At 46.0% G+C, this 17,696-nt stretch overlaps 1 protein-coding gene across 1 annotated transcript; it reads left to right on the top strand.

The window, feature by feature from the left end:
• The first annotated feature begins 7,591 nt into the window (after positions 1–7,591).
• LOC124667428 lies at positions 7,592–9,854 on the top strand. Its single transcript, XM_047204712.1, has 2 exons — positions 7,592–9,285; positions 9,366–9,854. Exons 1-2 carry the CDS (start codon positions 8,015–8,017, stop codon positions 9,589–9,591), a joined length of 1,497 nt encoding a protein of 498 aa, XP_047060668.1. The 5' UTR covers positions 7,592–8,014; the 3' UTR covers positions 9,592–9,854.
• Positions 9,855–17,696: the final 7,842 nt, after the last annotated feature.

The raw sequence follows: 17,696 nt of genomic DNA on the forward strand, positions 1-17,696 counted from the left end.
TCCCTCCTCGCGAACGCACCAAGCTGACCGCTCAGTCTGTTGAGTGTGTTTTTCTCGGATACAGTGATGAGCATAAGGACTATCGCTGTTGGGACCCTGTTGGTCGTCGGATGCGCATCTCTCGTGACGTCACGTTTGATGAGACGCGTCCCTTCTATCCTCACCCCACCTCGGGTACTTACCCGGTGGATGATATCTCTTTTCTTCTCTTTCCGGATGCACCCCCTGCTGTCCCTTCTGCTCCTCCTCCTAGTTCTGATGGGCCTCCTTCGGCGCCATCCTCTCCTCCGTCTAGTCCCCCTAGTACTCCCCGTTCTCCGGCTTCGGATGCTTCCGATGTTGTCTCTTCTTCCTTTTCTTCTGATGAGTTGTCTTCTGCTGATGAGCTCCCTCCTTCACGGCCTGTTCGTCAGTGTCGTGCTCCAGCCCGTTACTCTCCTAGTCAATATGGTCTCTCTGTCGTCTCCGAGCCGACTTCTTATCGGGATGCCGAGCGTCATCCTGAATGGCAGCTTGCCATGGCTGAGGAGATTGCTGCGCTTGAGCGCACTGGCACCTGGGATCTTGTTTCTCCCCCTTCTGGTGTTCGTCGTATCACGTGTAAGTGGGTCTACAAAATTAAGACCCTCTCTGATGGATCTCTTGAGCGCTATAAAGCGCGTATTTTGGCTCGTGGTTTTCAGCAGGAGCACGGCCGTGACTATGATGAGACTTTTGCCCATGTGGCTCATATGACCACTGTGCGTACTCTTCTTGCTGTTGCTTCGTTCGACGCCGGTCCGTGTCCCGACTCGATGTTCAGAATGCTTTTCTTAATGGCGAGTTGAGTGAGGAGGTTTACATGCAGCCTCCTCCTGGGTATTCTGTTCCCGATGGGATGGTTTGTCGTCTTCGACGTTCTCTCTATGGTCTGAAACAGGCCCCTCGTGCCTGGTTTGAGCGTTTCGCCTCTGTGGTGACTGCTGCTGGTTTCTCTCCTAGTTTTCATGATCCAGCACTTTTTGTTCACACTTCCTCTCGTGGACGCACTCTTCTTATTCTCTATGTTGATGATATGATCATTACTGGTGATGATCCTGAGTATATTGCCTTTGTCAAGGCTCGTCTTCGCGATCAGTTTCTTATGACTGATCTTGGTCCTCTTCGCTATTTTCTTGGCATTGAGGTTTCCTCCACTTCGGTGGCTTTTCTATCTCTCAGGAAAAGTACATTCAGGATCTTCTTGCTCGTGCTGCTCTTGGGGATGAGCACACGGTTGATACTCCTATGAAGCTTAATGTTAAGCTTCGTCCTACTGATGGTGATCCTCTTCCTGATCCCACTCGTTATCCCCATCTTGTTGGGAGTCTTGTTTATCTTGCTGTCACTCGTCCTGATATTTCTTATTCTGTTCATATTCTAAGTCAGTTTGTCTCAGCTCCTACCACTGTTCACTACAGTCATCTCCTCCGGGTTCTTCGTTATCTTCGTGGCGCGATCACTCGTCGCCTTTTCTTTCCCCGTTCCAGCTCTCTCCAACTCCAGTGCTACTCGGATGCTACGTGGGCGAGTGATCCTACGGATCATTGTTCACTTTCTGCTTACTGTGTGTTTCTTGGTGGTTCGCTTGTTGCTTGGAAGACGAAGAAATAGGTAGCAGTTTCCCGTTCGAGCGTTGAGGCTGAGTTGCGGGCTATGGCTTTGTTGATTGCTGAGATGACCTGGTTACGGTGGTTGCTTGCAGATTTTGCGGTCTCTGTTATGACACCCACTCCACTTTTGTCTGACAGTACAAGTGCTATCAGTATTGCACGTGATCCGGTCAAGCATGAGCTGACCAAGCATATTGGTGTTGATGCTTTTTATACAAGTGCTCAGGTGCAGGATGAGGTTGTTGCGGTTCATTATGTGCCTTCAGATTTGCAGTTGGCAGATTTCTTTACGAAGGCACAGACTCGAGCGCAGCATGACTTCTTACTCTCCAAACTCAGTGTTGTGGATCCACCATGAGTTTGAGGGGGGGAGGGGGGTGTTAGATGTATATATCTGTATATTGTTGTTTCCCCATATGCTAGGGGGCTTCCTGCATATTTGCACATGTACATGTACTATATATTGTGGCCTTTGGCCCCCTGTAATACAACAAGCATATTGCCCTAACAGCAACAACTATGTTATAACAAACAAAAGATGTTGTTGGCTTAACTGTTATTCTTTGCCGTATTTACATTCATATATGTTGTCCATGTTTGTACTGTCGTTCTCTAATATGGTATCCAAGTTGAGTGCATACCCAACAACCTGTTCGCTCGATGGGTCTGGACTTCTTAGCTGATTTATCCCAAGCGACATAAAATTGTAAAGATAACTATTATAGTTTTCTATCACACTTAATAAAAATTTAAATATAATTCTTTTGCTAAATATTAAGGCAAAATGTTGCTATCCAGTCAGATGGATACAAACATACTTCAAATAAAATTAAGCAATTAATACTTTGCTTCAAAATGACATGTAATTAATTTTGTTACTTTGCCTTCCAAGAAGACCTTTTATAAATCAAGTCCCCTAGTTTCGACAAGGAAAAAAAGTAGAAAACGCAAAATGCACGCCTCCCTAGAATAGTATGTAACACTCATATGAGCCTTAATGGATATGTGAGTGTTCGGTCAGTTTTCTTATCCTTAAACATCTTTGCAATAAGCTTAAAGCGTACCCTCTAATAAATACGTTATTGGATGTCTCTAGAGCATATGCTCGCTTTCCTAAGATGTAAGTAAATAGAGAGTTATAATGCACATGATTTCTTATAGAAAGGCATACAAATATGATATTCTAGAGTATACATGGTGTTTGAAAGGAATTTGTGTGAAAACTTTTGCTACCTTGCTCTTACCTGGTCGACCGACCAAATGAATGCCCTTCTTATCATGCACAATATAATTGTCTAGAGTGAGCGCTCCTCGAGTGATTGTTGGTTCGCCGTATGAGAAGCAAAGGCTCTTTTGCAGATGTTGATCACCTGGTCTCGGTCATGTTTACTGAGTTTTTTGTCATGAGCCACGAACTTCGTGAAGAAGATGCTCATAAGCAACTTCAAAATGATCTAGATGAGTACTTGTGGGTTCTGAAAGAAAATAAAGCCCAAGTCTCATGTTGAGTAGACTGAGTCTAAAAAACTGATGAAGGAGTTTTGAGATTAGCGAAGTCATAGTAGGGTCTCATTAGCAACAGAACATCGCCTTCTACTAAAAATATTTTACCTTTTTATGCGACACCACACCATAAGCATTTTAAAAACAAGAAAAAATATGTCTTTTCATTTTTTTAATACATTTATATAGTTTTCCTAATACGTTTATATACCTTTTCTTAATTTGTTTACATAATTCTCTGGTATCATTCTTTCCAGAAAGATAGGCTAGAAAGCTGGAACTCTGAATAAAAAAACCCAACGAACAAAACAAAACAGCACGTGATCTTATTCTTTCTACTGTATGCTTCGAAGCACTAAAACGCGACCCCGACCCATATCACCACTTGTGCACTGTGCAGATGAGTCCATGTGAGCGTGGGCGACCTGTCCGGTGCAGTCTGGCGATCGATTGCCACGGCGGCTTGGTGGCGGACACGTGTGTGACGGCGGCCGGAGGGTGCAGAGCCTCGAGGCTTCACATTGGCAGCGCCACCATCCGCCGGAGGCAATGGCACGTGAACGGAGGTTCTCGTTCTTCCTTTGTCCTTAAGAATTTAACCACGCGTACGTAACAAATCGTACCAGACGGTTCGAAGGGAAAAAATGTATCGTCCCACTCGCTAATCACGAAACAAAATTTACAGACAACCGCGTAGTATAACATCTTCAGAAGAACTTTACTCCGTTGGTCTATAATCAGACAGCCGCGTATATAATTAACAAATCGTACCACACGGTTCAAAATGAAAAAAAGTATCGTCCCACTCGCTAATCACGAAACGAAATTTACAGACAGCCGCGTATATAACATCTTCAGCTGCATTAGTTCATCTACAGTGGAGTACATTTTACACAAAGGACCTTACAAACAAAGATATCAACTAGTTGACCCTTGAATTTTGCACGAAAGACCCTAAAACAAAATAGAAAAGCAATCATGTACAATTCTTGTTCCGCCTCCTTGTCCATCAATTCCTCGCTGAAGCTTCCGATGACAATCAACCACAACACCACCCGGGATTTGGCCACTATGGTTGTTGCGGCGGGAGCATATTGCATCGGAGCCGAAGAGCCTCCAACTCGGCACAAAGGCCTGGAGGTAGAACATATGCTGTCGCCAGCAAATAGATTGAAGGTACAAGCCGGTCTCCAGCGACCAGGGAGGGAGCAGCTGCCTTACAACCATTAAGATCAGCAGCAGGACGGCCGCCGTCCATCAAAGGAGAGCTGCTGTTGATGATGAACTCCCGAATAACTTCCTGCATGCATCCACACATCCCTACTCTCCATCGCCAGCGCGACGTAGCAGCCTGCACCACCCATTCTGCTAGCACCTCGCGAAGGGTAACGCTAGCTCACAAATTATAAACCAGCTATCATAAAGTACCCTTTAGGGTTTTTGTACTCCCTCTTGCGATAGGCGGCGAGTCCATGGCGATCTAAGATTATAAGCGGGAAAAGATTCCTTTTCTTCAGTCGGCGAGTGGGAAAGGTGATGAGCCCCCATGGGCATATCCCATCAAATTTATATTAGAAATTTAAATGACACTATGCGTACGGAAGATGATGTTCTCAAGTAACCTAATGTAACATATGTTCTACTCTGCTGATAGAGACCCTGAGATCCAATTTAAAGTCGTTTAGCTTTTACTAGACAATTAATTCAAAAAAAGTGAGATCAAGTTGTTACATGTATTTTTATTGCATATAAAATGGCTTGGGAGAACAAGGGCATGATTTATATTCTACATTCTAGTAACAATAATCTATGAGAATACATAATTGACTGTAAGCATACAAAGAGTCTTCTTAATTATTTTCTTTGATATAATTATTACAAATGCTTGTTGTCCAATATGAATTTGGCAATCATTTTCAGTCCTCACTATTGTCGTGCAGGTTGTCCTAGTTTGTTTGATTTTTGTTTTCCTATTTTTAGATTTCCGATGTCTATATACATATGGGTTGAGTGCCTGTCAGGGCCTTCGTGGGTTGGGAAGCTCTGATGAAGAGATCATTAAGTTCATAAGTACACTTAACTAATGATTACAAAGAGAGCCATTGGATCTGATGGAATGGATCCCATCCATTCACTAACTGAAGAAACACTTGCTGTTGTGAGTTGCTGACGAAGAGGCCTGACAGTGCCCTTTCATTTGGGGGCCCTGTCTAGTGGGATTGGTGTCACAATCCCAATACCAAATTTGGCATGCTAGCACCTATTTATACTAAGCACTTTTGCTTCTTATAGATAAGTGTATCACCCAGTCAAAAAAAAAATATTGGGCATGACTTTTAGCATGTTATCTAACTATAACGTTCATCGTACACAATAACTCTAACCACTTCATTATGTGTGTAATACTATAACTTAATGTTTAGTGTTCTACACCAACAAAACATATTATTTATGAGAAAATATGTTAATTATAAACAAATGGTTTAGCGAAAATCTTCTGAACTGAATTTTTTCTAAATCTATTTGAAGCATTAAAAATCACATATTTTACCTGAATAATGTGCCAGTTAAATATATTATACTGCGATGTAATGTGTACAATTTAGTTTTATTTTAATATGTTGATAGAGGATTCTAGAACGTGGCTTCTTGCTAATATCTTGATAGATATTTGTATAATAGGATTGTCTAGTGTAGTTGTAACTTATATGAAATTGTTTGAGAGGTATCAACACGTATAATATCTTTAAATCTTGCTCTTGTCCTTGCGAGTTGGTGTTGTTCAATTATTTGTTTGTTCATTGTGAAATTTTATTGCATGTGCCAACGAAAGTTTTCGTAAGATGGGCACTTTTGAATGAAAAAAGCGTTAACTCAATAGTTCAAACCAAAATTATGCCCATTACCTGCACCAAGTCACCCAAGCACAACACGGTCCTAGAGCATGATTAATTGGTAACAAGGATAAAAAGGGACGGAGCTCCCTTGTAGGCAATGGTGTCAGCTGACACCAATGGATATTAGCAAATCCTTCACTAATTAATGTTAAATAGGAATAATTATAGAGCATGACACTAGTAAAAAAAAGTTAGAGCTGACCCAGTGCCAAAAATTTCTAGCTTTGTCCCTGAAGATAAAGCAATTTTAAACAATAAGTTTATAGTTCATATTAGAAATTTAAATGACACAGTGCAGATGAAAGCAGATGACCCCAAATAATCAAATGAAACATATGTTCTACTCTGCCGATAGAGATCATGGAATCCAATTTAAAGTCGTTTAGATTTTACTGATAATGAGTTCAACCAAAAGTAAGATCGAGTTGTTACATGTAGTTTCCTTGCATCCCGAGAAGCAGGAAAAGAGTCACAAATTACACCAGATTTGCCCTTTTCTCCTAATTGCGCCAAACCATGCGCCACGCGGTCCACATGTTTTGTATTCTAAGTACATTCTAGTAACAATTAAGACATGTACGAGGGAAAACTGCAAACTTAGACCGAGCTACATGTAGTTCTTTATTTTTAAAAAACGAATATCATAGTTTTAAGTTTTTAAAAAATCTAAAAAATCCTGAATGTATACTATGAGGAAATCTACAAACGTTCAAAATCTTAATGTGAAATTCTTTGTATTGTAAACTACACAAAAATGACAAAAATTGACAAGTTTTGTAGTTTTGAAATGTGCACTATTCACTTTTATTAGATCCACACATTTGTTATTTTTTTATCGCCTAAACTATTAAGAATTTCACATCGAGAGTTTACATGTTTGTAGATACGATCATTGGGTTCATCCAGGATTTTTTTTCATAATTTTTTGAAATATAAAATATAATTTCTAAATTTTTAAAATAAAGAGTTGCATGTAGCTCGGCCTCCATTTTTCCACTCTCATGGATGAGTATATATAAAAACCCTTGTTGTCCAAAGCATACAAAGAGATCTCTAAATTATTTTCTTTGACACAATTGTTACAAATGCTTGTTGTCCAATACTACCTCCATCCCAACGCTTAAGGCTTATATTTTTTTGGAAAAGTCAAAGCAAGTACTGCTTGACCAAAAATTTAGAATAATTTATCAATAAATATGATATTTTGTAGATAGCACATGAAAATATATTTCATTATCGATCTAATAATATTAATTTTGTATTTGAGATGTTAATGATTTTTTATAAAAATTTAGTTAAATTTAATATAGACCTTAAGTCTTGGTCTTGGGATGGAGGTAGTATAAGTACCCGCCATAAATGAATAAATATATGATTAGAAAAAACGTTTAAAAATATATAGAAAATCAGGATGGCCACACCACAGCCTGCACACACGTTGATGCCGACTGATAAGCGAGTGCTGCCGTACAGAAGAGAGAGAGACGGTGGTCAGCTCTGCAGATTCTCCGAGCACACCCACGCACTGGGTGGCAGGAAATAAATACCATGGCCTGCCCACGCTACACTACACACTAGACGGAACACGCTCTTCGTCTTCTCCCACCGCTCCTCCCTCTTCACTTGCTATACCTGCCACTTGCATTCCCTCTCGTTCTTCCTCGACCATTTCCATTTGCGTCTAGAGGAGAGATCGCTAATTTTGGGCGGTGTTTCTATATTAAGTCCGGTTGAAAATATCGTTTCCATTCCGCCACGGTGGTCACCGACTCGCCGTAACGAAGGTGCTAGATCGCTCGCTTCACGAGCGCCCTGAGGAAGGTTGACCCGGATCCTGAATTAAGGCCACCGCTCGTTCGATTCCCCTCCCTCCATTCCATTTCTTCTCCCATTTGCATTTAGCCTCTCGCCGTTGTGGAGCTGCGGGGCCATTTCCCAACCGTCGTTCCGGTGGTGGCCGGGCGTGAGGTTGCGGCGTGACACATGGGCGCCATTCAGGTCGCATCCCCCTCCTCCTCCCCGGCGTCCCCTTCGTCGTCAACCATCGCGACCTCGTCGCGTCCTGCCGTTCTTGGCGGTGGCCGCTGCACGAGGCTGTCGAGAGCCCAGTCGTCCTCGTCATCGCTGGCGAGCTGGAGCGTCGGCATCGCGCGCCGGCGCCCGACGGTGACGCGCGCGCTCAGCGCCAGCATCGACAGCGTGGGGAGCCACGGCGGGGACGACGAGGAGTTCCTGCGGAGGATCCAGGAGCTGGCCGTGGGGCTGCACCCGGGCGCGGGGGGCTGCGGGTGGCCGGCGAGCGTGGAGCGTACCGCGAGCAGCGTCGGCCTGCCGCTGTCTCTACGGATGCTCAAGCGCAAGAAGCAGCAGCGTGGCGGGCGGTGGGACGAGCGGCTGGTGGACCGCGCCGGCGAGTCCGGGCGCGGCGCCGTGGGGCGCGCCTTCTCGTCCATGGTGCTCATCATCCGGGAGCTGCAGAGCTTCGCGCTGCAGATGCGGCAGGCGGTCTTCTACGAGGACATGCAGAGCGTGCTGGCGCGCGTGCACGCCGAGATGGACGCCTCCTTCGTGTGGCTGTTCCAGCACATCTTCGCGGGAACCCCGGCCCTCATGGTCTCCGTCATGCTCCTCCTCGCCAACTTCACCGTGCACTCCATGGGCGGCCACATCGCGATGGCCGGCAGCCTCCCGCCTCCCCTGCCGACCGTGGCGGCCGTCGCGGTGCTCGATGCCCAGCACATGGAGCACGAGTCGTCCCTTCCTGATCAGCTGTTCGACGGCACCGTCTCGCTGAACACGCTGTCTATTGGCCGCACCACGCCCTCGGTGGACGGGAACAGCGGGGGCGGCGGGAAGGCGCGGCCGGTCGCCGGGGCCACCGGCGACGACCGGTCGGACGAGTCCGCGTACCGGCAGAGCGGCGCGGTGCTGCCTGAGGAGCAGGAAGTGTCGCAGGCGACGCCGCTGGGGGCCGCTGGCGCGGAGGAGACGGAGGACGAGCTGGCCATCTGGAGGAGGATCGCCGACGAGGCGACAAAGATGCAGGCGAGCGTGCGGGTGGAGGCCCTGATGGACCCGGACATCCTGGGGCAGCTGGTGGCGCCGGTGGAGGCGAGGCTGGACACGGAGGACGTCGCCGAGTACGCCAGGACCGAGCAGCGGTACGAGATGGCCGTGTCCGAGGAGCCCGGCAACGCGCTGCTGCTCGCCAACTTCGCGCAGTTCCTGTACCTGGTGCAGCGCGACCACGACCGGTGGGTGCCGCAACCCGTTCGACAGAATGACATCGTCGAGATTTTTTTTTTACCGCGGCTGACCTGACAGACGCATGCAGGGCGGAGCACTACTTCCAGCGGGCGGTGCAGGCGGAGCCGGCGGACGCGGAGACGCTGGGGTGGTACGCGGCGTTCCTGTGGAAGGCGCGCAACGACCTGGCGGCGGCGGAGGAGACGTACCAGGAGGCCATCGCCGCCGAGCCCAGCAACGGGCACCACGCGGCGGCGTACGCGCACTTCCTCTGGAACACGGGCGGCGAGGACACGTGCTACCCCCTCGACTGACGCGCGCGCGCGCGAGATCCAGCACCACCGCCCCGTACGTCGATGCGTCCCAGAAGAGAAGACGGACCAAGAAAGAGTATAGTTGTTGTTGTAGAGATAGAGGATTTTTTTACTCCACGACCTCAGCAAGTCCACGCACTTCTCCTTCCTCACATGTGCTTGGGCAGCCATGAAACGAAGCAATGCTTATGCTTTGCTTACAAAGTGCACCTGATGATACAGAGTTACAGAAACACCACACAGAGACGAATCCCTTGTTTTTACTTCGCCTTGTTTCTTGATCTCGCTGCTCGCGACGTGCTCGTTTACTGGGGGATCGGAGAAGAGGTGCAAGTGCAACGCCGGCGAACGCCGGCGCATGCCGCGGTGGTCGGCGGCTTGTCGCCGCCTCTTCCCATTTCTGGAAATCCGGCGAGCGGGGGCAGTTGGCCGGAAACGGCGGAGAGCGCGGGGGATGTGGTAGATCGGGCTCGCGGCTCCACGGATTTGTCGGTTGCGCCGGCGACGGGTCCCGGAGCACCGTACGTACGTGGCCGTCCATTGGCGTCGCGTGTCGCTCCATGGCGGTGCATGCTTGTGGTAGCAGTGTGTCGTGGAAAGTGGTGATGTGAGCCTAGTCTGTCGTCATATGGCAGGATTACAACAGTACAGATCAGCAATCTGCAGCATTGTAAATTGTGCAGGTGAGCGATCAAGATGATTGGAATATCTCCACTGGAAAAATCTGCACCAACCTTCTCTCTCTCAACCTGAAGAAATCAACCGAAACAGAAGGCATTTCATGCCTAGAAGCAGAGCTTTTCTTTGTCCAAATGGCAAATTTTAAACCACTTCTCGTCCCTTTATTCTTTTCTTCAACATTATGTTTTTTTTGTGGTTACGCTATGTTAGATGATTTAACTAAAGTACATGACAGGGCTGGCTAGATTGAAATGACTTATGGCTAGATCGTGTCATTTAGATTGGCTAGTTTGCAAAGAGACGCATGGCTAAATTCAAATGACTTAGCCAATTTTAGCATAATCTTTTTAAAAAAAAAATCCGCCCAAATTGGTGTGTCCTCCATTTCAGGTTAATAGTTTCGCAAGAGCCATTAATCCCGGTTGCGCAACCGGGACTAATTATGCGCGACTAAAGGCCCTCCCTTTACTCCCGGTTGCTTACTGAACCGGGACTAAATGCCCCGCCACGTGGGCGGCTGGCATGCGCCGGGGCGAAGGACCTTTAGTCCCGGTTTGTAACACGAACCGGGACTAAAGGCTATTTCGAGTTAATTTTTTTAATTCATTTAGGTTTCTAATTATTTTTCACTCCCTCTTTTTTTTTCCAGAATTTCTACTATTTCAGTTATTTGCATAGTTTAGTCTCTATCTCTAACTACACTTATCTCTAGTCAAATTACATACTCGTGGTCAAACTTCCCGCTCGGTCACTCATCCTCCCACTACTCTAGCACTAGCACGCTTAACTTCTGAGTTCCACCCCGTTCCGCATCCAAGTGCTTCGCGTGCATGTATGTGATAGTAGTATCATATCAATCCTATTAACATGTTGATCGATGTCACATTTCTTTATTGTTTGAATTTCAAATAATTCTTTTAATAAACAAAAGTAATGATGTAATAATACTCTTGCATAAATAAATAAACATTAACTTTTTAATTTGTATTATTTTTAATTTTATTAATTAATTAAATATTTTTTCCAAACCTAAAACCTAAAAATTTGAAAATCTAAAAATTGGGTAAAAATGATAGTAATCTTTATGCAGGATGCAATTATTAATTTTAGGTTTAAAAAAAATAAAAAAATAAAAAATCCGTAATATATAGCAAAAACTAAAATCTTCCTCGCTTTTGTATTTTTATTTGGAATTTTGAGAATCTAAAAATTGGCTAACCGGGTAAACCCACGATGATTTTGATATATTATACGTTTTTTTCCGACGTCGTATGCAAAAGTTATTGCGGTTTTACCATTTTTCAAAACTTTTTTGCAAAAAAAGTCAAAATTCAAATTTGTTAATTTTCCCTAATACTAGGTTGCATAACATACAAGAATCTGAAAACATTTTATTTTTTTGAATTTTCTATTTTACAGTGCTAAAAAAGGCGATCCCAAGGGAGGTGGAGGTGCGTGCCAAAAATCAGGAAAAAACTGTAATCCTGGTTGGGGACACCAACAGGGACTCCCCAACCGGGATTAAAGGTTCTTGCCCTGGCCGCAGCCCACCGTAGCCCTTTAGTCCCGGTTGCCCCGAGCATTAGTCTCGGTTCACCACAGCAACCGGGACTAAAGACCCATTAGTCCCGGGTCAAAATATTTGGGGACTAATGGGTTGGGATTGAAGGCCTTTTTCTACTAGTGACTACAAAGGGTCACACACTCTCCGGTTTAATATAATTTTTTAATTAGATGTATCTAGACATATTTTTGTGTTTAGATATATCCATTTTCGACAATTATTTTGAACCGAAGAACGTGAAAGTATAAAGTATTTTAGGGGCCCAAAAATAGTTTAGAGTTTGAAAAGAGGGCACTTAAGACAAACAACACCTAGGAGCACTCTGGGAAGATCTTCAGAAATGAGAATTCGTGCCGGTAGAGTTCTTGTGTTACGGGGTCTGGGAATTTGGACATGTGAACAAGGATTTTTCTTTTGCAAAACACAAGCACTCCCTCCTTCACGAGTTTATTAGACGTACGCGTACCCCTAGATCATCAATTTAACCTATATAATTTAAATTATATAATACAAAAATTATATCATTAGAAAATAGAACATCTGAACTTTCTAATGATATAATTTTTATAACATATAACTAATGCTAACTTGATCAAATTTGCGACCTAGTGATACGCGCGTGCCTTATAAACTGGAGAGAATTCCTTATTTGACACTACTTTTGAATATGATTCCTTATTTGACACTTGAAATTTTTAGCTTCCCTATTTGACACTAGGTGTAAATTTTGGTTCACTATATGACACTCTAGTACATTTTAAGAACTAACGGTGTTAATTGGAGACCTGCAATTACATTTTTGCCCCTGCTGCATAATATGACAAAAAGTGTTTACAAAACAAACGCCACTATAGTATGGCAAAACAAACGCTAATTTGCATGCACGGCAAAGCAGTTTTGGAACTGTACTTCACGTTTTGGAATTGATCGCTGAGAATGGAGAGCAACGAAACTATGTACAGAACAAAATATTTTGCAGGCCTTTCAGAATAGGGCTCGCTGTCGCACAGGTGACAGGTCGCGGCACGGTCAGGCTATTTCTGAAGAACGTGGCAGAATCCATGTCCAACCGTGCCGGAGAGCCCCGCATTGGCTCCATGTCCCGACCTGCAGCCGAGTCGTTCTCGCCTGCCGCCGCCAGCCTAGGCTGCCCACCGCCGCAGCCCCACCTTGTCCATCCTCCGCCGCGACTTGGTCGCCGTCCGGAGCATCGTCCTGGCCGCCCTCGGCCCCGCGCCTGGGTCGCCATCCGGACGTCATGGCCGCCCTCCGCGGCTCCGCCGATGAGCTTGCCCCGTCACCGACCGCCGCCACCACTTGATCCATGCTGCCTCCGCTGCAGCAGCCCACAACCGCCATTGCGAGCTAGCAGGCCGCCGCCGCTGCGAGCGCTAGCGTTCAGGTTGGGAGGAGTTTTGGTCAGAGAGACAGGGTCGGGTGGGGCAGAGAAAGGTTCGGTCGATTTTTTTTTTCTATTTGCAAAGCTATGACTAACCGAGGGGTCTTTTGGTCCAGCTGATAAAATGTTGACGGAACGATCTAACAGAACCAACGGTAGTGCCATATAGGGAACCAAAATTTACACTTGGTGTCAAAGAGGGAAGTCAAAATTTTCCAGGGCCAAATAAGGAATCATATTTAGAAGTAGTGTCAAATAAGGAATTCTCTCTATAAACTGTGAGAGAGGGAGTATGATGTATGTAGGTGCTCATAAATACGTACATACACTCACCCATATGAAATCACATTCAATCCATGCGAGCACTTTTGAGAGAATGAGTCTAAGAAACCAATTCAACGGGTCTTGAGATTGATGAAGTCATCACAGATGCCTCGCTATTGACGTAAACGTCGACTCCCACTAAAGAATATTCGGTCTTTATGAGACACCAAAATATCAAACCTGAGGGTTAAACTCTAATAGATTGAGAGTGTCACTGTCCTTCTAACCATTCAAACATAATTCAATTCTCGTGTAAACAAGGACTGAAACACTTGTAGAGTGGTAACTCGAAGGATTTGTTCAAACATGTACACATTTAGGCTAGTGCAATCTGTGTTTCAATTAGTATCTTTCAGCAAACCGTACGGGAGCAAATTAGTTTACTAAATTGCTGCCTTTTCAGGTGTCTTTACATGCATAGAACTTCAAAATCCGTACTCTATACTCTAAAATATCAGAAATTCAATTCGGCTCCCGGGTGCGTATGCTCCCTCTACCAACAAAACATATTTTGAAGTGTGAAAAAATTTTGACAAAAAATTCTACATGTACATCTCCATAATATATGTGTATGCGTCAAGTTTCACGAAAAAATAAATTTTTTTGTGGCCTATGTAAAAAAGAGAAAACTTATCCTGTGAAAAGCATTGTTTCGGCACTGAATTTTGTCTTTTTTACACACCTCACATGATAAGTTCATTTTTTATGAAACAACTTTGTGAGCACGTGGCACGTGAAGATGTACGTGTGAATTTTTTGTTTCAGTTTTTTTGAAATTTAAAATATGTGTAAGATGCATTTCAAAATATAGAGAGCATATGCTCCCATGTTCCAAAACACCACTCCCCTAAAATATAGCTTTCCTTCGTCAGTTTTTGTATTGGCTATTTTTTTCTACTCATGAAAAATCCCATCGCTTCACCCTCCTTCCTCGACAAAATCGTGGCGGAGTGCCTCCCGCTATACCGTGCTATTACTCGCGCCACTCTCGTGAGTGGTACCTCTACCGCCTTCTAGGTCGACAAGTGGCTTACGGACAAGCCCTCGCCGAGCGGTACCCCATCATCTTCTCACATGTCACCCGGCCGCATGCTTCGGTGGATGTGGCAATCTCCTCGGGCTTCTCGCTCCAGCCCTACCTCACCGCCGCCGCCGAGCGCGACCTCATGGAGGTACGGGACATTGTGCGCTCCTCTGTCCTCTCCGGCCGGGCGGGACCTCCGCTACATCGACAATCCGTCGGCTCCACCGTCCGGTACCCGTGAGGCATACCCTATGCTCTCCCCCACGCACGCCCGGGACGCGTCGGCGTGCACGTTCGGGGGCTTAGGCTGCCTGCCAAGGTCCGGATATTCTCGTACCTCGCCGACATCGACGAGGCTCAGCACGCGGGCCAACCTCTTCGCCAAGAGCTGTGCGCCATCGGCCGTTTGCGGCTGCTTGCCCTCTCCCGGAGACCGAGGAGACACCTCTTCTTCGACCGTACCGTTGCTGCGGAGGTTTGGGACCGGCTGGGTACCCCCATACCCGTGGGCTCCTTCTCCTTCCGGGAGCCGCCTCCTCCTCCCGGGACGGTGACGCACATCCGGCACTCCGGCCTCGCGATGATCTTGTGGTCTCTTTGGAAGGTGCAGAATGATCTTGTCTTCAATGCCAAATCCTCCACGGCGAGTGTGGTGCTCCGTCGGGCCGCCGCCGACCTTACTCTTTTGAGATGGCGATATAAGATCCTTGACCGAGGGAGGCTCGATACCCTACCCCCGTGTATCTCACCTCTACACCCCTGTACAAACGGTATGACTGGCAAGTCACGCTTACATATCAACATTTCTATGTGCGTACATCAAGTTTCACGAAAAAAACAATATTTTTGTAACTTGTGTAAAAAGGACAAAAAAATCACATAGACAACTTATTTTTACAATAAAATCTATCTATTCTACACATGACACGAAAAAAGTCGGTTTTCTGTGGAACGACTTTGTGAGCGTGTAGAATTTTAAGATGTACGCATTAAATTTTGTGTCCAAATTTTTCGACATTTCAAAAGTGCATTTAAAAAGAAATTTTAAAACACGGAGCATACGCTCCCGGGTGCCAAAATACCATCCCCAAGTAGTATAGAGATTGGTTCTGAATATCAAGTTCATATGTTTGTTAAGAAAGCTACAAAGGTGAGTGCTTAAAGTTTTGGTTTTGTCCACTCCTAAACTATCTGATTGTGTCGTGATTCATCCAATCCCCAGAGTAGCACACAGGTTGCAACTAAGATTTTTTTTGTTTCAAGTGAGTTGCATCTGAAATTTCTGCGGTTTTAGTCGATGTGCAACATATTTCAACATATGCCGCCACATGTAAAACTTTACGCCACCAGTGTTTTTGTGTTTTCTCTCCATATATACTCTGCTCTGTCGGTGATGATGGATCACCATAAAACCATTCCTTGATACTGCTCATTGGTTTGGTCGCCTGACGGAACGCTCACCATCATGCGCCCATTTTTGTATCTTTGAACAAAGTGTGCCCATTCTATAACAAGCAATAAATTCGTCATCATCTGTCCTCTGTGCGCACTCTATCCGTCCAAGCATGATGATGTACCATTGTAATAATCCCATTATAGCTGCACACAATACGCAGAAACGAACTTGATGTTCCGAAATTAGTGGGTATGAGCTGCAGTGGGATGTTTCTGAATTCTGATTGACAATACAGTAATCCCAGACATCACAAGAAGCTCATCTCTAGTTGAAATGCCCTTTCTGAACCATCACGTTCACGAGTACTAAAGTCACCTGAATTTCACGGGGATCAGCATGGCTCTAACCGTGCGACGACCGGTGTCACCGCTCACGGCAACAGTCTTTGGACTACCTCGTTGTTGTGAAGTCCAGAGTTGACGAGAAACCTAACTGTCTCGATCTTCTACCGGCCTGATCGATCAGTCACTGGTTCCGGTTCCATGGTTCATAGGCGCTTTCTCCTCAACTGATATGCCTGATCCAAACATCAGAATACAACAGAACCTTCTGTGCCAATGTCCTTCTTGCCGACAAACAGTACATGCAAGAGAGATCGAGGGACTTCTTTTTCCTATAACTCAATAGCATGATAGCTCTGAGGCCCAACGCGCGGCCATGCTGGAGACTGACGCTACCATGCGTTGATGGATGCAACAACGGCGAGAAGCCAAAGCCGGCCGGCCGGGGCCATGCCGCCATGACCAGCTTCCATGAATACAACATCGCCACTTGAATTAATAATCGAACTCCATCAACCAACAGTAGCCCCGAGACGGTTCCGATCAAGACGTGTACGGCGGATGCGACCTCCAGGTGCCTGGTCAGTCGTCGAGCGTATGTACGTACTGTCGGGTCGAGCTTGCGTTGCGATCGGCACATGCCCTGGGCCACCTGCGATGTGTATGGTTGCTCCTGAACTTATTCTGAACTGCTGTTCTTGATCACGGCGATCGAGACACTGGCCTTGAGCACTTGATGTAGTCGAGTACCTTGCTTGATCGATCTGGTCTGCTACTGTGATCCGCGGAAAGATCTGGTAGGATCCACGGCTTCGAGTCATGGACAAGAGAGAAAATTACAAAAAACCACCACATATCAGGCAGTGGTTTCAAAAAGCAACCACTATTCAGAAAATTTTCAAAAAACCACCACTCTACGGGTAACACGCAACATATAGCACTGACTCGTCTCTAATGCTGGTTTAATGGCCTGACTGACATGTGGATCCCGCTGGCATGCTGATGTGGCAACTGATTAATGAGAAAGAGAGGAGCTCCATATATTGGTTCTAACTTTGGGCTTATTTATAAATTACAGTGGGACCCACTTGTCAGATAGCATTACTTTTCTCTTTTTTATTTTTCTACTTCTCCTATAATTTTTGTGGGACCCACACGTTGACCGTGCGAGCCCGAGACCATCGTGGGATCTCGCCGCGACGTCGTGGCCTCCCGCGGCGGCGTCGTGGCCTCTCGCCGGATGCCATCGAAGAGGAGCCAGCGGCGGCGGCCATCCCGCGTGCGCAGCGGCAGCCCACGCTCGTAGCTCGGCGGACGACGGTGGACGCCCGTGCTCGCGGATCGACGGCGGCGCTCGTGCTGAGATCGACGGCGGC

This window comes from Lolium rigidum, chromosome 6, assembly GCF_022539505.1.
Source record: "Lolium rigidum isolate FL_2022 chromosome 6, APGP_CSIRO_Lrig_0.1, whole genome shotgun sequence".
Taxonomy (NCBI): Eukaryota; Viridiplantae; Streptophyta; class Magnoliopsida; order Poales; family Poaceae; genus Lolium; species Lolium rigidum.

Bases quoted from the DNA above. Each gene is read 5' to 3' on its own strand.
- LOC124667428 (XM_047204712.1), top strand. From the start codon at position 8,015: ATGGGCGCCATTCAGGTCGCATCCCCCTCCTCCTCCCCGGCGTCCCCT. The intron at 9,286-9,365 runs GTGGGTGCCGCA...AGACGCATGCAG, and splicing joins GTGCAGCGCGACCACGACCG to GGCGGAGCACTACTTCCAGC.